This window comes from Homalodisca vitripennis, chromosome 4 (genome assembly GCF_021130785.1).
Source record: "Homalodisca vitripennis isolate AUS2020 chromosome 4, UT_GWSS_2.1, whole genome shotgun sequence".
NCBI classification, from domain to species: Eukaryota; Metazoa; Arthropoda; class Insecta; order Hemiptera; family Cicadellidae; genus Homalodisca; species Homalodisca vitripennis.
The window spans coordinates 106,112,902-106,133,234 of NC_060210.1; the positions used below are offsets into that span (position 1 = coordinate 106,112,902).

Sequence of the window (20,333 nt, forward strand, 5' to 3'; positions counted from 1 at the left end):
TAAATTGGATTATGGAAAGTATGCTAACTCCCAGACCTGAGGGACCAAAAAATAGGATTTCCTCAGTGCTAAGTGTTAAATTAAAAAGCAGCATGCCAATGGGTTAATAAGGTTAATTATAAGGTTTATTTATAAGGTTAATTTTTAAACTAACCAACTTAATCATTTAAGATAAAATTACAAGTCTTTAAAATAGAAATGATCAAGTGTGCAAATTTGTTATTGTTATTTGTAAAAAATGTGTTATATATCATTTTCATACCAGCTTTAGAATTGGGATTTTGCCAAATTATGATGTGCAATGTTAAACTCCATCTACTTCCATCAATTTAGAATTTTAAATTTCAAAATCATATGTTAAGCAACACTTAAAGCTAATTTTCCTGTAATGTAATTTTTTTATTACGTGTAGTGTACTTAAATTTAAGTTAATTCATTGAAATGGAAATAAATCTTCTCGTAAAATGAGAATTTATTTTTAGTTAATATAATTGTTCTTTATGTTTCAGGATGAAGTGACTTCAAAGAAAAGAAAAAGTAGAGCGAATAATAGTGACAGTTCTCCTGAAGTAATGCCTTCTAAGCGACCAAAGCGTACTTCTTTAGAAACTAGAAATTTAAATGGAAGTCTTTCAAGGAAGAAAAAAAAAGATTCTAGTTCAGATGATGAGAGTTCGGAAGATAATAAGAAAATGACTAGACGTTCCAGCAGTAGGAATAAGAAAAATAAAAAAATCACTGCTGATTCCAGTTCTGAAGATGAGAACTCAGATATTAAAAATCGGCGTAAAACTAAAACTAAAAAGAAAAAGGCCAAAAATAGTTCTGATGACTCGTCAGATGGAGAGTATAAAATTTCTAAAAGAAAATCTATTAAGAAAGCTCCTGACAGCTCTGATGATGATGATTCATCTGATGAAAAACACACCAAAAAGAAAAAGTTGGCAAAGAAAAAGAAAGAAAACATATCAGATTTGTCATCTGACGAAAAGAAGAAAAAAGTCAAAAAATACAAGGATGAATCGAGTGAAGAATCAGCTGATGATAAACTGAAGAAATCAAAAAAGCTAAGAAAAAAGAAAGATGAAAGTTCTGACAGTGATTCAGATGATAAATCAAAAAAAGATCAGAAAAAGTCTAAATTTAAGAATAGTGATGACCGAAAAAAGAATGAAATAAATTCTGATGGTGGTGAAGATGTGAAGAAAAAGAAAAATGAAACAATACTTGAAGAAAAGTCTGAAGAAACTCGATCAAAAGATGGCACTAATGCAGTTGACAATTTGGTTAAAAAGAGGATCAAATTGGCTATATTGTGGTTAGATACTGCAATCAAAGATATTGCTGAACTTGGTAGCCTAATTTCATTAAGAGCAACAAAATTTGCAAAAAAGAAAATAAACAGTGAAAATCTAAAGTCTTATGAAGATGTTTTGAATACAGTTAGTAAGCTGAAGCAACTTATGAGTGGTATTCATTCAAATTATGATCATATTGAAAAAAATCTGGATGCCCAGTTAAAACCATGGAAAATTTTGACTGGAGTTGAAGAATCTGAGACTGAGAAACCTGTTGAAGAAGAAACAAGACTTTCTGCTGATGGTAGTGTTTCAGAACCACAAAATATCTCTGGCAACTCACTTGATGATAACAACAAAAAGCAAATTGCTGAGAATAATCCTTCTGACGTACCAAATAGTACATTAGCCGTTGAAATGGCAACAAGTATTTGTGATGAAAAAGTGGAAACAAAACTTGGCAATGAAAGTAATAATTTAGATCTTAAATGGGATAATCTTTCAGTTGATGAAGATTCTGATAATGACAATCTCAAAGTGTCGGAAGCAATTACAAAAGCTAGTGAAACTCTTGATAAATTGAATGATCAAGAGGAGGATCTACAAAGAAGCAAAGATAATATTCATGACAACCATAAATCTTCTGAAGTAGAAAGCAAAGATGATAGTAAAAAGGTGGATGATGCTATCGAATCTTTAAGTAAAAAAAATGTCAGTAATGTGGATGATAGTTCAAAAGGTTCTCAAAGTGATTCAGATGAGAAAAATTCTAACTCAGAGAAACAGAAGGTACTAATATTTCCTAATTTAATGTAATAATGCTTTAAAATTTTTTTTACCCTTTTAGTGCTGAGGATTGCTGTGAGCGATGATCTCTACTAATGCCAAAAGTGCCGGAGTCACTGACATTGGTGCTACAAATTTGTTATAACACATTCTTTTTCTTTATTTTTCAGTATTTTGGCTAATATGATTTGAACTCAAATTTTCAGTAATTTTTTTTTCATTCTTTCCCTGCTTGTACCGGTACAGCTGGATTTTCCAATTGCATTTTAGCGATGATTGTTTTGTTTCAACCTGCGCAGCTGTGCCATTCCACCAATTGTTTGAATTATTACAAATTGGTGATTGTACGACAAATATTTTGTTATTATTTTGCTAGTTAAATGTTTTGTTTTTACCACAATGTTCTCAATAAGTGAGGACAAATTCATTCAAGCAAGTGACAAAAGTTATGCCTGGAATTGTTTTTTTTTATCCAAGAATGATTTTTTTTTTAAACCTAAGTTTCAATGGTTTTTACTATTATATTTTAATTCATACATATCTATATATATAAAAATGAATGTTTGTATGTTTGTCCTTTATGGAATCGTGAACTATTGGACCGATCATGATGAAAATTTGTACGTATATGTATTTTTTCCACGGAGAAGGTTTATAAGCTATGCCCATCCCTTTCCCGATTCAGGATTCCGCCCCACTGGTTACAGAAATACCCATAAGAAATGCATTGCAGCAAACATATGTTAACGTCTTTTCAAATTTTTAATCAGCTGTTCTTTGTAAACATATATTACACTTATAGTTTTAAAGCATAGAGTAAGCTTAAGAGAAACGACAAATTTTGTTTAAACTGTTTTTGCAATCACTGTTAAACATAGACTTTACTATCCAGATAATACAATTCAAATTTGACGTAAAAATTCACCTTTAACTGCAATATTTATTTAATATAAACCATGCTCATGCTTGATCAGAAGAGTAATGCAGATATCATAATTACTATCTTACGTTGGCTACAAATATAAAGAATGTTATAAAATCAACCTTAGTTGTTTTTTTTGACAGAAGTATGGTTCTCAAAACTCCGTGTGTACATATTCTCTCGATCGAGACAACAAAGCAAGCTCAATCGTGGCATCGGAGATATAACTAATTTAATCTAAAATTTATTATAGTAAAAAAAAAAATTTACTAAGTAATATAAGGACTTCGGTTCTTAAGATTTGCGTGCGAAGCCGTGGGTAACAGCTAGATAGAGGCAGGAATATGGTACATACCTTCATAATACGCCCAAGAGGCTCACGATGGAACGACTATCAATTATCTCAGCAATGTTTAGAATGTGATAGAAAAAGAATAAGTGAATATAGTGTACTGTTTTCAACGGGAAATTGCGTGCGAAGCCGCGGGCAACTTTTGCAAAAAATTATTGAAATGCGCAGCAAAGCGCGCCGGGCCCGCTAGTTTTCTATATTTTAGAACAGTAGTTAGACATTTTGTAACTTAGAAGCAACATAATTAATTGAAAATATTGGTTAAATTGATACTTGTATATTAATGTTGCTTTCACCTCAGAAATAAACATTTTTAACAAAAGATTTAATTAAAATATGTCATTTGTATAGATTTTTTCTGGGGAAAATGTGTAAATGTACTGTAAAATACATTTAAGTTAAATGTTGGTTTTTTTCTACATTTTAATTTGATTTTCAGTTAAAAACAATATATTTTAACCTACATTTTTACATTTATTTTAACCCTTTTAGTGCCTGAGCATGATAAAAAAAGGTTGTCCGAAAAATTCCACAGATTTCTCTCAAGGTACTGCTGAAATATGCCCAAGACTATTTCAACAATTTGTTATATTTTATTAAAACATCCATAAAATCAAAACTGTTTTAGATAGGCTCTTATTTTTTTTTTTTTTTTTTTTTTTTTTTTCATTACAGATAAATTGTTTAATTAAAAACATATTAAATATTCATAAATACTGCTAATTTGTAATATTATAAAAACAAAGTCCTTACAAAAATATTTTGAACATTTTTTCTAGTTTCGTTTATTTTTCATACAAAACAACTATTTCCTCAAAAACTGATACTACTATGTGCAACAACTAAAATTGTACATATACAGCAAACATTATTTTATTATCCACAAAACTGTAAAGATAACACTATTTGATGTGCAAACCTACGTTTCCCGTTTAAGTTTGAAGTTAAAAAATTAAAATACTTACAGTATGTATTGTTTTCAGCTTTATATGAGAATTAGCACTTTGAAAAATTACTCCATTATGAACAGTTTTGATTAATATTTTAAAAACGTTATGTTTATTTTTAGAAAGCAACATTTATACTTTTAGGTTGTTTTGTACTAAATTTAAACTAAACATGTAATTAATCTTAAAAAATTGCTATATTTTTTCTTTTAGTTTGGTTTATTTTAATTGTTTTATATACCAAACCATTTATAATACGTAAAACAATTATCGCGGTAGAGTTGCTACTGCCAAAATCCGTATATATAATATCAGTAGTTTTGGTATTGTAGGTTGGCATTTCTCAGTAGTTTTTCAAAAGTCCGTGTTGGCAATAAAAGGGTTAAAGCTTTATTCTGAACATCATGGTAAATAATGAAAAATAAAAATACCACCATATTCTTTCTAACTCTTATAGAATGCCACAGCACTTTCTCTCAAGAGTTTATAAAATGACATGGCACTAGAAGGGTAAAGGATCCAACAGGGCCTTCTTAACCCTTTTAACCCCAGCCATTTTTTCCATGGACTTGCCAGAAAGCCCATGGCGATAAGGGACCGTAGTGCAGAATTGAGGGAAAATACATCTAGTTTTCTTATTTTTGAAGATAATTTTTAGGTTTTTGTTTTAAATTGTTCACAAATAAGTGTACTCTTAGATGTAATAGTTAAAAAGTACTTTTACAGAATGATTTGTGTTTTTTAGCGTATTTATACATAAAAAGTTTTTTATTTTGTATAGTTTGGACATACATAAAGGGTAGAAAAAAAAATTGTAGCCCCTGAAAAATGAAGCAATTTTATTGTACAAATATTTCTTACTACACACACAAAATTTGAAGAACTTTCCTTGATAAATGCAGGAGATATATCCAATTAATTGTATTGCTGCATAAGCACTTCTTCATATATTTCCACATACACGTCAGTAGAAGTATACAGATATGTATACTTGTTTTTGCACTTTTGAAATAATAACAATTGTAAAATAACACAAACTAATTGTAATGGTTTGTAAGACTAAAACTTGTTTAATTTTTCAAAAAAGTAAAAGAAATAATATTTACAATATATACATTTTATATAAACAACTCAATTCATTGTCTTCAAAAATAGCACATTCACCACTAATAATAGGGTACTTTGGGATTATACCGACCACACCAGTATGAAGAACACAAAAATATAAATTTATAGAAACAAACATGATAGAACGAAAAACAAATCTTTAATTACAAACTTACAAGCATTTCCAGGCATTGTGATCGGTATTGTTGTCGCTGTTATCTTATCTTTCTCGAGAATCCCGATTACGACAGGCCACGCGGCATCACATGATTTGCACGGTACATAATTGCCTTTCCATTACAATTCAATTTATATTTCTGATCAGATCCTCTAGAATTTGATATTTTACTGATAGGTACTATCTCGAGGGATGTTTTTCTTTCGTTGACATCAGCACGAAGGCATTGCACTCGCATTTTGGGTGGCGGAGTGTGATCAAGAATAAAAACAAGTTTTGAGTGTTTTTTTCAATAAAAGTTTAGTTTTAGTTTGATCATGTTTGTTTTTATTGAATTTTTGTTTTTGTTTTGGAGGTAAAACACGGAAGTAAAACAAAGCGACGCACCAGCTGAATGGGCGGCGAGACTCTGCAATCACGTTATCTACTAGACGCTCGACTTTGACCTCTGTCTGAGGATGGGAAGGGGTTTGCGATAAGACAATTCCTGTTTTATACTGACGAAATATTGTTCTACACTAATCTAGTAATCAGTAGAAGCAAAATGTCAAATAACGATTCATGTCTGGGTGTGGTCGGTATAATCCCAAAGTACCAATAATAGTGTTTATCAAAGTGTTTTCACTCACTGGTAACTTTTCTCTACGACGTTTACTTATGTTTTTTTACTAATAATACAATAAATCACACGAAAAACAACCGCTTTCAATCACGCAAACTAATTGAGGTTATAAGTCAGCATACAACAACAATGCAACTGAAGTCGTCTGACAGCTGACATCGACAAATAAACTACGCTCAACGACGACGAAATACGATGCCAATTGGAAGGTTTATTGTTTTTGCATGTAGTAGTTTCTTCACCGACTACTATACCGAAACTGATGGCATTTGGACATATTATTAGCCAGCTACATTAAATTCTCGAGACGGCCGGTATATCAGACGTTGGGCATTTTAGCTAGACCACCTCTGTCCGATATATCGGACGCCGGGGCTAAAAGGGTTAAAATCATATTATTGTCTTGTTCTTCTTCTTTGATAATGTACCCGGTCAGAGTGGCCACCCAATTGGAAATCATCCTGTAGAACTGGGAAAATCTCAAAAACAATTTTTTCATTTCTAAGAACAATCAAGAAATAATTTGACACCTCGAATCAAGACCTGATTAATCTCAAAACATTGTATTTTATGCGACGTGGTCCGTGAAACTGAATGAAGGTGAACATATGTTCATAAGCCCCATCTGACACCGGTTGTTTCCATTAGTGAAGTGTAGCAGATTTGTGGCATTTCCTGCAAGTACAGATGGTGACGATAAACCTTCACATTTCCACTCAGCGTAAGAGTTAATTAGATACTGTTTTTTATTTGGTTTGAAAATGGGTTATACAATCCCAAATGTTCAACTGGGAAACACTGAGAATTTGAAAAGAGGTTTTGAGTGGCCACCCTGTCATTGATTTTGAGATCAAAAGATAAAAATAAAATCCTAACATTTTAACATTGTTATGTAACTATAAGATGGTACTGAGAAAATCACAGGACAAACAAACTGAGTATAATTTAACACAAGTGATGAAATACTTGTTGTTTTGGTTGATAAGACTTTCGTTACACTATTACAGTGGAACCTCGATAAGTCGGATTAATCGGGACCGCGGCCGATCCGGGTTAGCCAAAGAATTAATAAAATACGGTATACTTATAGATAAACCCCATTATAATTGTAAAAACATCAAACATATGCACATTTAATTATTATTAATCCTTACAGTACATTTATAACTGTTCATTTCCTGGTAAAAAACTCAGTCAGCTTTGGTTGTGCCAATGTCGTCTGCCGCTTGCGTGCTGTGCGATCCCGCAGTCTCTTTAACATGAGCAATTCAGCCGGCGATGTTTCTGCCTGCCGCTCGAAATAAACCATTAGTTCGTTTAGTTTGGTCACTGCATCTCCATGACCTCCGGAGCGAGGTAGGAACGGTACTGAGGGGCCAGGTGTGGCGGTAGCGTGGGAGAGGATTTAGGGAAATACGCGTCTGTTATTGTTTCCGAGAATCCGGGACAATGACCGCCACTCGGCTGCCGTGTGCCATGAGTCACACACTCACTGTCTTACAGTCCCATCAAATACTGATGCAGAATAGATTCACGGATACTATACCACTCAAACATATTACGGTTTTACTATTGAAATGTTTTATTTGATTTCTGATTTTTTTATTTTTTAATTGAAAATCGGTCCGGGTTAGCTGGACTCTTCCGGGTTAACGGGGGCCGACTTATCGGGGTTGTACTGTATGTTGGGTCCTTACATATTTCATGTATTAGTTTAATTATTATAATTTCTTTAAAAATTAATTAATGTATAATTCAATGGAATAAATAATTGTTCAATTTAAAAATATTAGAATTTATAGATACACACTTTAATGTTAGATAATCATATTATTAATTTTTCAGATCTCAAAGTATTCCTGATACATTTAAGGTAATTTACTGGGTAATTAAATGTTTTTTCCTTCCAAATCTAACTTTTCTATAGCTGCATGTTGAAAACATTATTGGTTGCCTTAATTTTGATGGTTGCATTTAATGATAAGAATAATGTATATGTGAAGCCAAAAATTTAATGGTGTAAAGAGTTTAATCTACTTCTCACCTATTATATTTTAACTTGTTAATAGAAATAGGCAGATTCCAAAACAAAAAGTTATCTTGATTCAGTTTAGACGCCCATTCTTTTGTATATAAATTAGTGGCAAATCTCTATAAATAACTAGCTAACATAATGTAACAAGTATGCAATCCAACCAATCATTGTTTATTTAACCACCACAATTATTACTTCAATTTACTCTTGTTTGTGTTATAGATTGTTTATGTTCTAAAAATACAGGGTGTATATTTTCAATGCCAGGTCCATAAAATAAAATTGTTCCACTTAATAAAACGGAAGTGGATATTTATGTTTAGCAAAAACATTTTATCAATTCATTAAAAAAATTATTTATAAAACTGTATTTTACTCTCTTTAAAACATTGTGCATAGTTTTGAAGTTTTGTATTCTCTGGTATTTTATTTTCTAGTAAACATTTTTAATTCTTCAAATTCTCAGTTTGGAAAAAATACTTTTATTTTTATAATATCAACTATTAACTTAGAAATATTAATAGTATTATCGAAATTGTCTATTTTATTTCTTTTGCAAGCAATTTTTAGCTAGGGACTCTCATTAAGCATCCATATATGAAATGTTTATTATGCCTTCCAAGTTTGGTTAGGTGTACTGTAATACTTTTAGAGAAGGTTAAAAACTACTACATTTTTTCTTAGGAACCCATTTACCCATCCCCTCCTCAAAAATGCCACTTAAAATCAAAAAGTGGGTAGAGTTTTAATATAGTCTGTGTTATAAGCTAAAGCCCACTTGTGTTCTGAGTTTCACCTCTATAGCTCAATGAAAAGTTTGCAATGCTTTTTGGTGTTGTTGAAACTGCTTAGCTTTATTAACGGGTGTGTAATTCGTGTATACGTTTTTAGAGGGAATCAGATTTACAAAGTGTTATGATAAAGTTAAAATGAAAATAATTAATAGTCAGTAAAATATTATAAATTTCATTATAAAATATTTATTTAAATGTTAATGATATATATTTGTGGTAATAAGGCAGTTGAATATATAATCTGTTTTTTATTCCTTACAGTCTAGAAAGAGTGGTTACAAAAATCTTTTGGGATCAAGCAAGACAGATTACATAAACCAGGAAACCAAAGGTAATAAAGAAAATGAGGATGTTTCAAAAACTCCACAAACCACAAAAACCGTTACTGAAGGTGTGAACAGTGATTCTGAAATGTAAGTAAAAGTATATTGATTATATATGGTGGTTTAATTACAATAATTGATTATATCTGTTGGTTTAGTTACAACTGATTGTAATTTATTATATCTGTGATTGTTAAATAAATTACTTAATTTTAAGTTTGTTATTGGCAATGGAAGGTTTGAAAGGATAATAGGATTTCGAACATTTGCTATCGTTACATGTTAAAAAATATATAACACAAAGTTTTGATGATTGAAATCCATCCTATTTGTCAGGTGAGAAATAAGTACATAAAAGTGACAACAAGCTGCAATGGACTGCCACTAAAGAAAAAAAAGGAAATTAATCATACCCAAAAACTGCTTAAAGTCCTGACGGGAGAAAATTAACCCAGGTGTCACTGCACAGAATGCAAAGTTACAGGCACAAGAAATTAAGAGTACAGACACATGTCACACCAACACAGGTGAAAGTGGGTTACTAACTAGAAGATCAATTTTAACATTTCTTGCGTAATCATGGCATGTCATCTGAAACAATGAGACAGGAAGGCGATGGTCGGGATGGGTTAGGGTAGAGGCAGCCGCCTCTGGCCCTATGTTTTGGTGCTAGACCTTAATGTTATGTTGTGTGTACAAATATTATTGGTTGATGTTCGTTTGACTGTTTTAGTCATTTTAGGTTTCTTAATTAGTTCTTTTATTAGTATTGGTACCCAAAGTGGCCTAACCTCAATCAAAGGTTGACAACAGTTTGGTCTGCCAATTTGTATATACGAAGCCTCAATAAGTTTCTTTTTAATAAATTCTCCTTGTGATCTGTTATATTGGCTTCATCCCATTTCAAGTGATGATATTCAGACCAGTAATGATGATCAATTTTAGGCTTTCCCACTTGACTTGTATTTTCTTTATTCTTTAATTCTCACATTTAGTGTAATAACATTTATGTATTACATGATAATAAAAATGTAATTAAGTCTAGTAATTTTAATAAAAAATGTTGTTTTTTTACAGTGTAAATGATCTAAAAGAATAAAAAAAACAATAAAATATTACTAAATTAATATGTTATTAATTTAAGTCTCAAATTTGCTACTAAATCTTCTGTCATGGTACAATATTTTGAGCCTACAAGCAGTATGTTTTTTTAATAATTATTTAATCCTTAAGTAATGCTCTAAATGTAACATGTCATATTTCATTTTTCAGAATCAGATGTTGAGTAAAATAAGAATCTAAAACATTTCAACACTTGCTTTTCATATTTATTTTTTCCAAAAATATTGTAAATAACCTACAAAAACTATTCATGTTTAAATATTCCATTCCATAAGTTCTTTCAAGAATTAACAGCCACAAATTCAAAATGTGCTGATTTCAGAAAAATATAGTTTGTCCTACTTTATTCTTAAAAAGTGCATGTTTATGTAAGTTTATGCAAATACTTATACTTATTTTCCTTTTTTTAGGAAACAATAATAAACAAATCAATATCTGTAAACAAGACCCTATAACAATTTATATGGTATATAACTGTGTTTATATATAAAGAACTAAAAATGTAATATTATAGGTCAATTATATAACAAACGCTTATTTACTATATGTTATACACTGGTCATCAGCTGCCTGCATACAGACTTGACTGGGAATAATTTATTTTTCCCTAAGAGAACATATAATTAACAAATAAATGCCTGTAAGCCAAACCCTAAAACAATTTAATTTAGTACATCAGTTTTAGTAGTTCAAAATTAACTAAAAACAATGAATCGGCTGTCTACCAACAGACTTGACAAGGAATTATTTAGAACAAATGTATAAACCACTATTGATATGTAAATTAGTTCTTCCTCTTTGTAGCCATCTAATTCTAAAAGTGATTTGAGATTAAGTATGAATCGCATAAACAAGAATTTTCATTTGCACCTGATATCAACTCAACCTCTTATCTAACAATCTTATGTATAAGAGTAATGTATATGCACCTGGTGTATTAATAGTCCTCACCACTTGGAAGATTAATTACTTTATTTATTACGTAAGAAAAAACACATTGGTTTTTTAAATATTGAAATTGTTAATAAAACTTTACTTTTTCAATCAATTTAAATTACAAGTATCTGAAGGCAAAAGTGATGGAATGGAATTGTCCAACTTTTATGAAAGTTTAACTTATGATTTAGTTACCCAGTTAGGTTTTAATAGTTATCTACAGATTCCTAGTTTGTTTTTGCGTAAAATCAGAAAATCAAAATTAAATCTATTTTCTGCGTTAACTGCTCTACAAATGAAACATTTTTGTTCTGTTAATTTTTTGGTTTTGTTATTGATTTCTTACATTATTTCTACCTATCTAGATCAAATAAAAAGAAGAAGCCACTGCGTAAGTCTTGTTTAAAGAAGGAAAGAAAAGAAAAAATTGGAGAAGATTCCATAAACGGGGGTTCATCACTAAAAGAAAGTCCACGGAGGGATTTAAAAGAAAAAAGTCAATGTACAGGTAATTTATTATCCAATTTGAAAATTTATTTGGAATTATAATAAATAGCTTATTTTTCATTTCTATCCTAAACAGTTCAATTGTTTGGAAACATTCTATTTTTACTTCTGTTTAAAGAATTTCAAAATGTGTTTATCACATTTGATTGGATTATGTAGATATAAAATAAAGTATATAAATCTTCTCTCCACATTTTTTCTGTTCTATTTCTTTTATTGCACCATCAATTCGCTGTTATTTGGAGTAATCAAAGAAATTGATAATAAGGAAGATAACTAACCATTGTAAAGACTTTTTCTCATTGATCCAACCTAAAAAATGTTAGACAAAGGCCATGCACATCACAAGCAAGGTTTAATTTAACTTTCCTGTAAATTTTTTTTGTTTCATTCTCATAGTTTCTCATTTTACTATTTAAGTCGTCGTCAAACACAATGTACTGAACTGGAGTATGGACTGTGGCTAGCACTTGCGTATAAGCGACTGTTCCTCTCAACTCCGGGCTAGAGCATGTAGTACAGTCAGTGCTAAACAAACGTGGAGCTGTCAATCGTTTCACCAATTGCGTGAATGGCTCTATTTTTTCCGTTCTTTTTTGTTTGCTCAGAGTTATTCACAAACAATAACATGACAAACCCTCCAGGATTAGTTTCAAAGCTGAGCGGCAAAGTGTACAACAGCCAGTGATGAAGTGATTTCCAAAAGTTATAGATTTTATGAAAGCTGAAGTTGAAGCTGATAGGTTTTTAACAGATGTTAAGAAATTGCCTGACCAAATTCAAGCTGCAACTGATGCATCAAAAGTATGAAAACCAGAATAAGTACACAAATAAGGACAATAGTAGGTGGCGTTCTACTTAACTTTTTATCAACACTTAACAGGCCAACATTTTTATAGAGATAGAGACATGCAAGTAAGTCTCAGTGATAGGACAGGTAGATCACTAACCAACAACATCGGCTTGTTTACTGTGCTGTGTGCATGGTCACGCTGTAGACACGAAAACTCTGCGGTTTGTAGTAGCTGGCTGGCTCCTTCACAACACGATTACTATCTTCATTACAAAGGATGTAGCTGAACCCTTTGTTCTATTGTATTTTTCATCACCATAAAGTTGTATTTTTTCTTTCAAGTATTTTATTTTGCTTCTCATTCCTACCATCATATCATTTTCACAACATAAATGTGCCAAATGTTTCTAAAGGTAGTATTTCTTTATTGGTTTTACCAATCCCAATTGATTGTCTTTTGTGTGTAGAAATCATAGGGATACTTGTTTATAAAAAAATAGACAACTTGAAAAAATACCTCTTTTAGTTTTTTGACAATTTGAGATATAAGAATTTCAGGTATTGTGACTATGTATACTCCATGCATTTTACAGACTTACTTTATTGAGGGGTATTTTTCACAATCACGAGTATTCCCTCAAATCTTCTATATATATAAAAAATGAATGTTTGTATGTTTGTCCCTTTATGGAATCGTGAACTATTGGACCGATCATGATGAAAATTTGTACGTATATGTATTTTTCCACGGAGAAGGTTTATAAGCTATGCCCATCCCTTTCCCGATTCAGGATTCCGCCCCACTGGTTACAGAAATACCCATAAGAAATGCATTGCAGCAAACATATGTTAACGTCTTTTCAAATTTTTTAATCAGCTGTTCTTTGTAAAACATATATTACACTTATAGTTTTAAAGCATAGAGTAAGCTTAAGAGAAACGACAAATTTTGTTTAAACTGTTTTTGCAATCACTGTTAAACATAGACTTTACTATCCAGATAATACAATTCAAATTTGACGTAAAAATTCACCTTTAACTGCAATATTTATTTAATATAAACCATGCTCATGCTTGATCAGAAGAGTAATGCAGATATCATAATTACTATCTTACGTTGGCTACAAATATAAAGAATGTTATAAAATCAACCTTAGTTGTTTTTTTTGACAGAAGTATGGTTCTCAAAACTCCGTGTGTACATATTCTCTCGATCGAGACAACAAAGCAAGCTCAATCGTGGCATCGGAGATATAACTAATTTAATCTAAAATTTATTATAGTAAAAAAAAAAAATTTACTAAGTAATATAAGGACTTCGGTTCTTAAGATTTGCGTGCGAAGCCGTGGGTAACAGCTAGATAGAGGCAGGAATATGGTACATACCTTCATAATACGCCCAAGAGGCTCACGATGGAACGACTATCAATTATCTCAGCAATGTTTAGAATGTGATAGAAAAAGAATAAGTGAATATAGTGTACTGTTTTCAACGGGAAATTGCGTGCGAAGCCGCGGGCAACTTTTGCAAAAAATTATTGAAATGCGCAGCAAAGCGCGCCGGGCCCGCTAGTTTAATCAATAAAACTTGTTTGACAATTTTAATCAGAGTGGTAGAATTTGTCATAAGGTCAAACATCAAATAGTCAGCTCCAGCAACCTCCACCCATATCCAGGTTAAAGAAGAGGAAGAAGGATATGGCTTTGAGATTAAGTGAAAAAGGGCACTTAATAGTCATAATTTTGCCTCTAATAAAGCCAGGTTTCATTCCATTTCGGACTCATCCATTAAAGTCATTGAAGAATAAAAAAAATATATATATATTTTCCTCCATTTCAGGTTGTAGAGACATAACAATTAAATCAATATATGTAAGGCAGTTTACTGCTGTTTAGTAGGTCTACTTGGGTCGATTTACAATAGTTTTTTTTTCGATAATCTTTTTATACTATGAAACATTATTTAACCCTTTGCACGCCATAAGCGAGTTACTTCGCATGCATTAAAGTTCGTACAGCGCCCATAGCGAGTTATACCGCGAACTACATTTTACAACATTAGATAATTTAATAGTTGTCGAATTTGCCGCTAGATGGCAGAGAAAGTCACTTTTGCTGCCTAGTGCCATTTGCCAATGTGCCAACTGAACGTTTGAGGAGTATCAATCGGTAACAGCTGTTTCTTTCTATTCATGTTTGTTTCCCGTACTTCTCGCAACGCCCAAAGTGATTATACTCGCCGCCATTTCGTGAAGTTCTATCTCTAGTGTTCCTGCTCACTGACAGTTTATGTTTTTACAGTTTTATTATTAGTTTATATTACGTTTAGTGCTTGTGAACTATTAAAACTATTGCTACAGTAATAACTATTAGTTATTATTTTGACGCAACTTGTGAATATATTGCCATAATTATGGCTAACGCAGACGATCCAGACTTTGACGATTTCGTTCTTGGGGTTATGAACGCCAGGTTTTCAAGTGTAGTTGACGAAGCCGATGACACACGTACAATTTAGAAAAAGTTTAGTGAAGGACCTCGTTGCAAGCAAACTGGCGCAACAAATGAGAAGACGGGGCCGACACGGCCGACCCACTCAAGGTCAAGGAACACCCCCCGCTGAACGTTTGAACAAGAATCCACATTTTATTCAGAAGAGACCAAAAGGAACAGCAAGATATGTGGTTTGTCTCAAAAAGGGCTTGAGAAAAGAAACTGTATACTCGTGCAAGACATGTACAGACAATCCAGCATTAGACCCAGAAGTTTGTTTTGAGGCGTTTCATACTTTGGACAATTATTCGTAAAAAAAAACAGAAAACAGTTTGTAAGATATCTTTTTACTGTTTACCAAAATGTTTATTTATTTACTTATCACACATCATATCTAGTTCATGTACCAGGATACATTTGTAAAAATTATACAATTTTATCAAAATAACGTTTTCATTCATTTCATACCTACTGGTACTTAAAATAGAAAAATATCTATATTTCGTTTTAAAAAATGCCCATAAAAGCATTTCATGGTTTTTTATTCTTTAAATCAATTACTTAAACAAATAAAAAATGGCTTTACAGTAAAAAAAAATTAAAATATTCAGTAATTTGGCGCTAGGGCAAAACATATACGTAATTACTTGGCGTGCAAAGGGTTAAAGTACTTTTATTGTTTTTATCTATTAATTTTGTCCTTCAAGATCCTTATTTTTAATTTTGACCTAGTTAATAATGAGTGTCACATTTATTTTGATCAAAATCCCCTTACTTAATACAAGTATGTTAATTCTGTATTAGTTCTATATAGACATATTTATTAGTTCTACTGTAATAAAATCTCAAATTAATATTCTTCAATTATAAAAAAATAGGCAGACAGAACAGAATATTTAAAGTTATTATTGAAATATAGATAAATAGGTGGACAGAAAAGAATATTTGCTATGACTTAAAACAATAGCTGATAAAAAATTACAAATTGTAGTTTTGTATTGAATGAGAGTATTGATGGAGATAAGCATGTCATATAATATAGTTTCAGCTTTGTAGCTAACCTGTATAGTTCTGTTTTGTGCTTTCAAAATGTTTAAGACTATCAACTCAGCCACTGTGTGTGAGGTTCATTCAGAGATACGGTTTTTATCAGCAAAGAATCTGTCTGCTGCAAAAATTCATCGACAGATTTGCAAAGATGGTCGTGACAACATCCGTGATGAGGACCGCTCCAGTCGCCCTTCTTTGGTTACAGACGATTTAATGGTTTTAGTTGAAGCGAGGATTCGTGAGAACAGGCGCTTCACAATAACAGGTCTCTCAAATGAATTTCCTGAGATGTAGAGATCAGTACTTTACAACATTGTTTCTGAACACCTAAAGTGTAGGAAACTGAGCTCCTGTTGGGTCCCAAAACTCATAACAGAGGACCACAAAAAGCAAAGATATGAATTTGCGATGAAGTACTTGACTCGTTATCACAAAGAAGGTGGCGGCTTCTTGAGTCAGATCGTAACTGGAGACAAAACATTGGTTTCACATATCATGCCCAAATTAAAGCAACAGAACATGGAATGAAGACACACAAACTCGCCTGTAAAGGTAAAGGCCAAACAGACCCTGTCACAGCACAAAATCATGGTATTGGTTTTTTGGGATAGGCATGGTGCTTTATTGGTTGACATCATGCAACGAGAAACCACTATCAATGCAGAAGCATACTGCCAAACCCTGAGGAAGTTACACAGAGCGATTCTAAACAAAAGATGTGACATGCTGGCAAAGGGAATCGTCCTTCTCCGTGTCAATGCAAGACCTCACACTGCACGTCAGACCTGTGATTTATTGGACAGTTTTGGCTGGAAAGTTTTAGACTATCCACTCTACAGTCCTGATCTTGTGCTGAGCAATAATCTGTTCCTCCACCTCAAACAACACCTCAGTGGCAACCGTTAAAATAATGACAACGACATGAAAACGGCAGTGAACTCTTTGTTATCGAAGCAGACGGCAAGTTTTTGTAAAGAGGGTATTTTAAAATTGGTTGAGAGGTATAAGTGTTTGAACAAACTTGACAACTACATCGAAAAATAGAGTGAAGTATGTTCTTTCTAAAAATAAATTTACTTTTTTGAAATAACCTTTTGTTGTGTACTTATGTTCAAACTGACCTTACTTTGATAAAAAAAGTCTCGTTTTTTGGATTAAATAAAAAAAACTTTACTATGCTTTTCATCTTATAGTATAGTATTTTCTCATGTCGAGGATAAATTGTGATGAAAAAATATATAAGATAACCCCATTTTAAGTATTAATACAGTTTCTATATGAAGCAAATATAATGTAATATGCTGGAACATGGATAATAAAAACATTTGAAATCGATAATTTGTATATTCATCATACATTAATCTGAGCTAAAATTTCTAAAAGTCAGTGAGGTAGCAATAAACACACTTTTATTCTGTAATTGACTCACTATAACTGGACTACTGGACTCACACATGGCAGCTGGACTGAAGAGGCCGTAGCTATTGTAACTGAGCAGAGATTCTCCTTCCCTTCACACCACTTGTGCACCTGTTTAATTTCCATAAATTTACAATGTGAACCATCTCAGTATGCCATTCACCATCTCTCAAACCCATAATCTTCCTCATCATATTCAAAATCATTGTCGTGATACTTCTGTTAAAGTGTGTGCGTACCCTGTGCGTAATAATTTTCTTATTGCTTGACTTTTTATTTAGTGTTTATTACATTGTTTTAATTGAATACATTAAATATACAATATAAAGAAAGAGTATTTAACTATGTTTCCTAAAGTGAGATTTTTGTTACTTAAATATGGAGTGAAGTAATTAACTCTAATCAAGAAATTTTTGCAATTTAAATTTGTGGATATTAAAATTTTTTAATGTTTCTTTGTGACAAACTATCCCCACTCCACTGTATTAAATTCTAATAGCTAATACATTGTTTTACCAATTTTAACACTATTATTATTGTAAGAATTATTGTTTTCTATAGATAACCAATATTGAAAACTAGTCTGCTTCTATGAAGATTTGCGTTATACTTGTATACTAGGTCCAATGAGCCTAATCATCCTGATTCATTCAAATCATGTCAATTTAGTTGATAGTAATAGTAATCAATCAAGTTCAGATGTTGATATTAATTCCTCATTGCTCATATTTTATTTTTATTAAGGCTAGTTAGAAAAGGAATTACACCCAGCTTGAAGAAGAAACCATGAAAATCAGGTTCATAGCTTATCAACTTCTTAACAGTCGTAATAAAGAATGGTCTTAGATATGTTAAACATATTGCAGTATTTTGAATTCTTTTTATCACTGTTTTATGGAAATGTGTGGAAGTTCGAGTTTTAAATCATAGGTATCTATAAAAAATTAAAGTTTTATATTTTAATTTAATTTTAAAAATTTGGTTAGTATTTTCTTACTCAAGTACTGGTATTTCTTATGTGATAATGGTACAGGACCTCGTTAAGACATGCTAATTATATGTTTGGCCTTGAACTGTTCTAGATGATTTGTTTATTTTAAATTATATCTTTGGATTGTCCTTAAGACGCAACAAGTAAACTAAACTATTTCGTTCGTTAGGATTACTAACCTATTATTCCTCTTTTTGTTTTTGGAACAACTTGTTCATTGTTAGGATAATTTTGTTATATTGGCTGACTGTTTAAATTGAATATAATAATAGAACTTCAAGATTCAAAAATTCTTTATTCGTACATAGTACAGCGTGTACATGAATAGTGTCAATAAGTTTTTTACAATATACTAATTAATCTATATGTCATTTAAAATTAAAATTATACAATGTAATAAGAAATAAACAATCCAGAAGCTTATATACATGAAATACTAAAATTACATACCAGGCATTCCCAATCTACCTTCCCTCCCAAAACTCATCAAGGGAGTACAGAGCCAGATTTATCAAATATATTTTTAACTCTTTTTTCATTTTAATAAAATTTTGTTCATTTATTATTTTTGTTGGTAGTTTTGTTAAAAATTTATGGCCCATAAAATCAGTTCTTTTTTTGAAAAATTCTAGTTTGTGCTGAGGGACATTTCTTTTAAATCTAGTATTATAATGATGTAAAATTTTTGTAGGTTTTGCATTTCTCTCATTTTGTTTTATATATATCACTGTCTCATATATGTATAGACTGTAAACAGTTAAAATTTTGTGTTCTGAAAACAAATTTTTGACAGATTCTGTTTTTTTTTAGTCTAAACATTGCTCTAAGAGCTCTCTTTTGTTGGTGTAAAATTTTGTCTAAATTTTTCTTTGTCGTTGCACCATATATACTAATTCCATAAGCTAAGTGTGAATGTACTAGTGAGAAATATATAGTCCGCAATGTCTGTATACTACAAATCTGCGACATCTGTCGGAGTGCATAGATACCAGAAGACATTTTATAAATTACGTGCTCAGTGTGTTTGTTCCATGACAGATTCTCGTCAATTATGAGTCCTAAAAATTTTGTGTGCTCAACTTGGGATATATCATTATTATTTAAATTAATATCAAATTTGGGTGTTATTCTTGATTGTTGAGTGGAAAACTAAATGAAATTTGATTTAGTTGAATTTAAGAGTAATTGTTTGTTATCTAAATATTGTTTAACTAAATTTAGACTAATGTGAGAAGATATTTCTATATCTTCTTCTGAATTACCTGATATGGTGATGTTGGTATCATCTGCAAACAAATGCCACAGTCCTGCGGAACCACCCTAGGTAGTCCATTAATGTAACAGAGGAAAAGTAATGGGCCCAAAATGGATCCTTGAGGGACTCCGTATTTAATGGTTTCTATTTCAGACTTATATTTTCTTATAATGTGACACCTGCTCGGTTTTAATTTAGATGATTTGTGTTCTATTTCCACGTATTGTTTCCTCTCTGTTAAATATGATTCAAACCATAATAATTCTCTATTTTGAATACCTAGATTGTTAAGAGAGATTAGAAGTTCTTGGTGTGAGACGCTATCAAATGCCCGTGTGAGATCCAAGAAAAATCCAATTACCTTTTCACCCCTATCCACCGAGTTGATTATTGACTGAATAAA

At 31.5% G+C, this 20,333-nt stretch overlaps 1 protein-coding gene across 1 annotated transcript in view; it reads left to right on the plus strand.

Moving 5' to 3' along the window:
- Nucleotides 1–11,986, plus strand: part of LOC124359902 (DNA ligase 1-like) — a 34,733-nt gene extending 22,747 nt beyond the window's left edge. Inside the window, exons 6-8 of the mRNA XM_046813033.1 lie at nt 510–2,087; nt 9,303–9,454; nt 11,788–11,986. Of these exons, the coding sequence (XP_046668989.1) occupies nt 510–2,087; nt 9,303–9,454; nt 11,788–11,971 (1,914 nt within the window). The 3' untranslated portion in view covers nt 11,972–11,986. The remainder of the gene's footprint in view (nt 1–509; nt 2,088–9,302; nt 9,455–11,787) is intronic.
- The last annotated feature ends 8,347 nt before the right edge of the window (nt 11,987–20,333 follow it).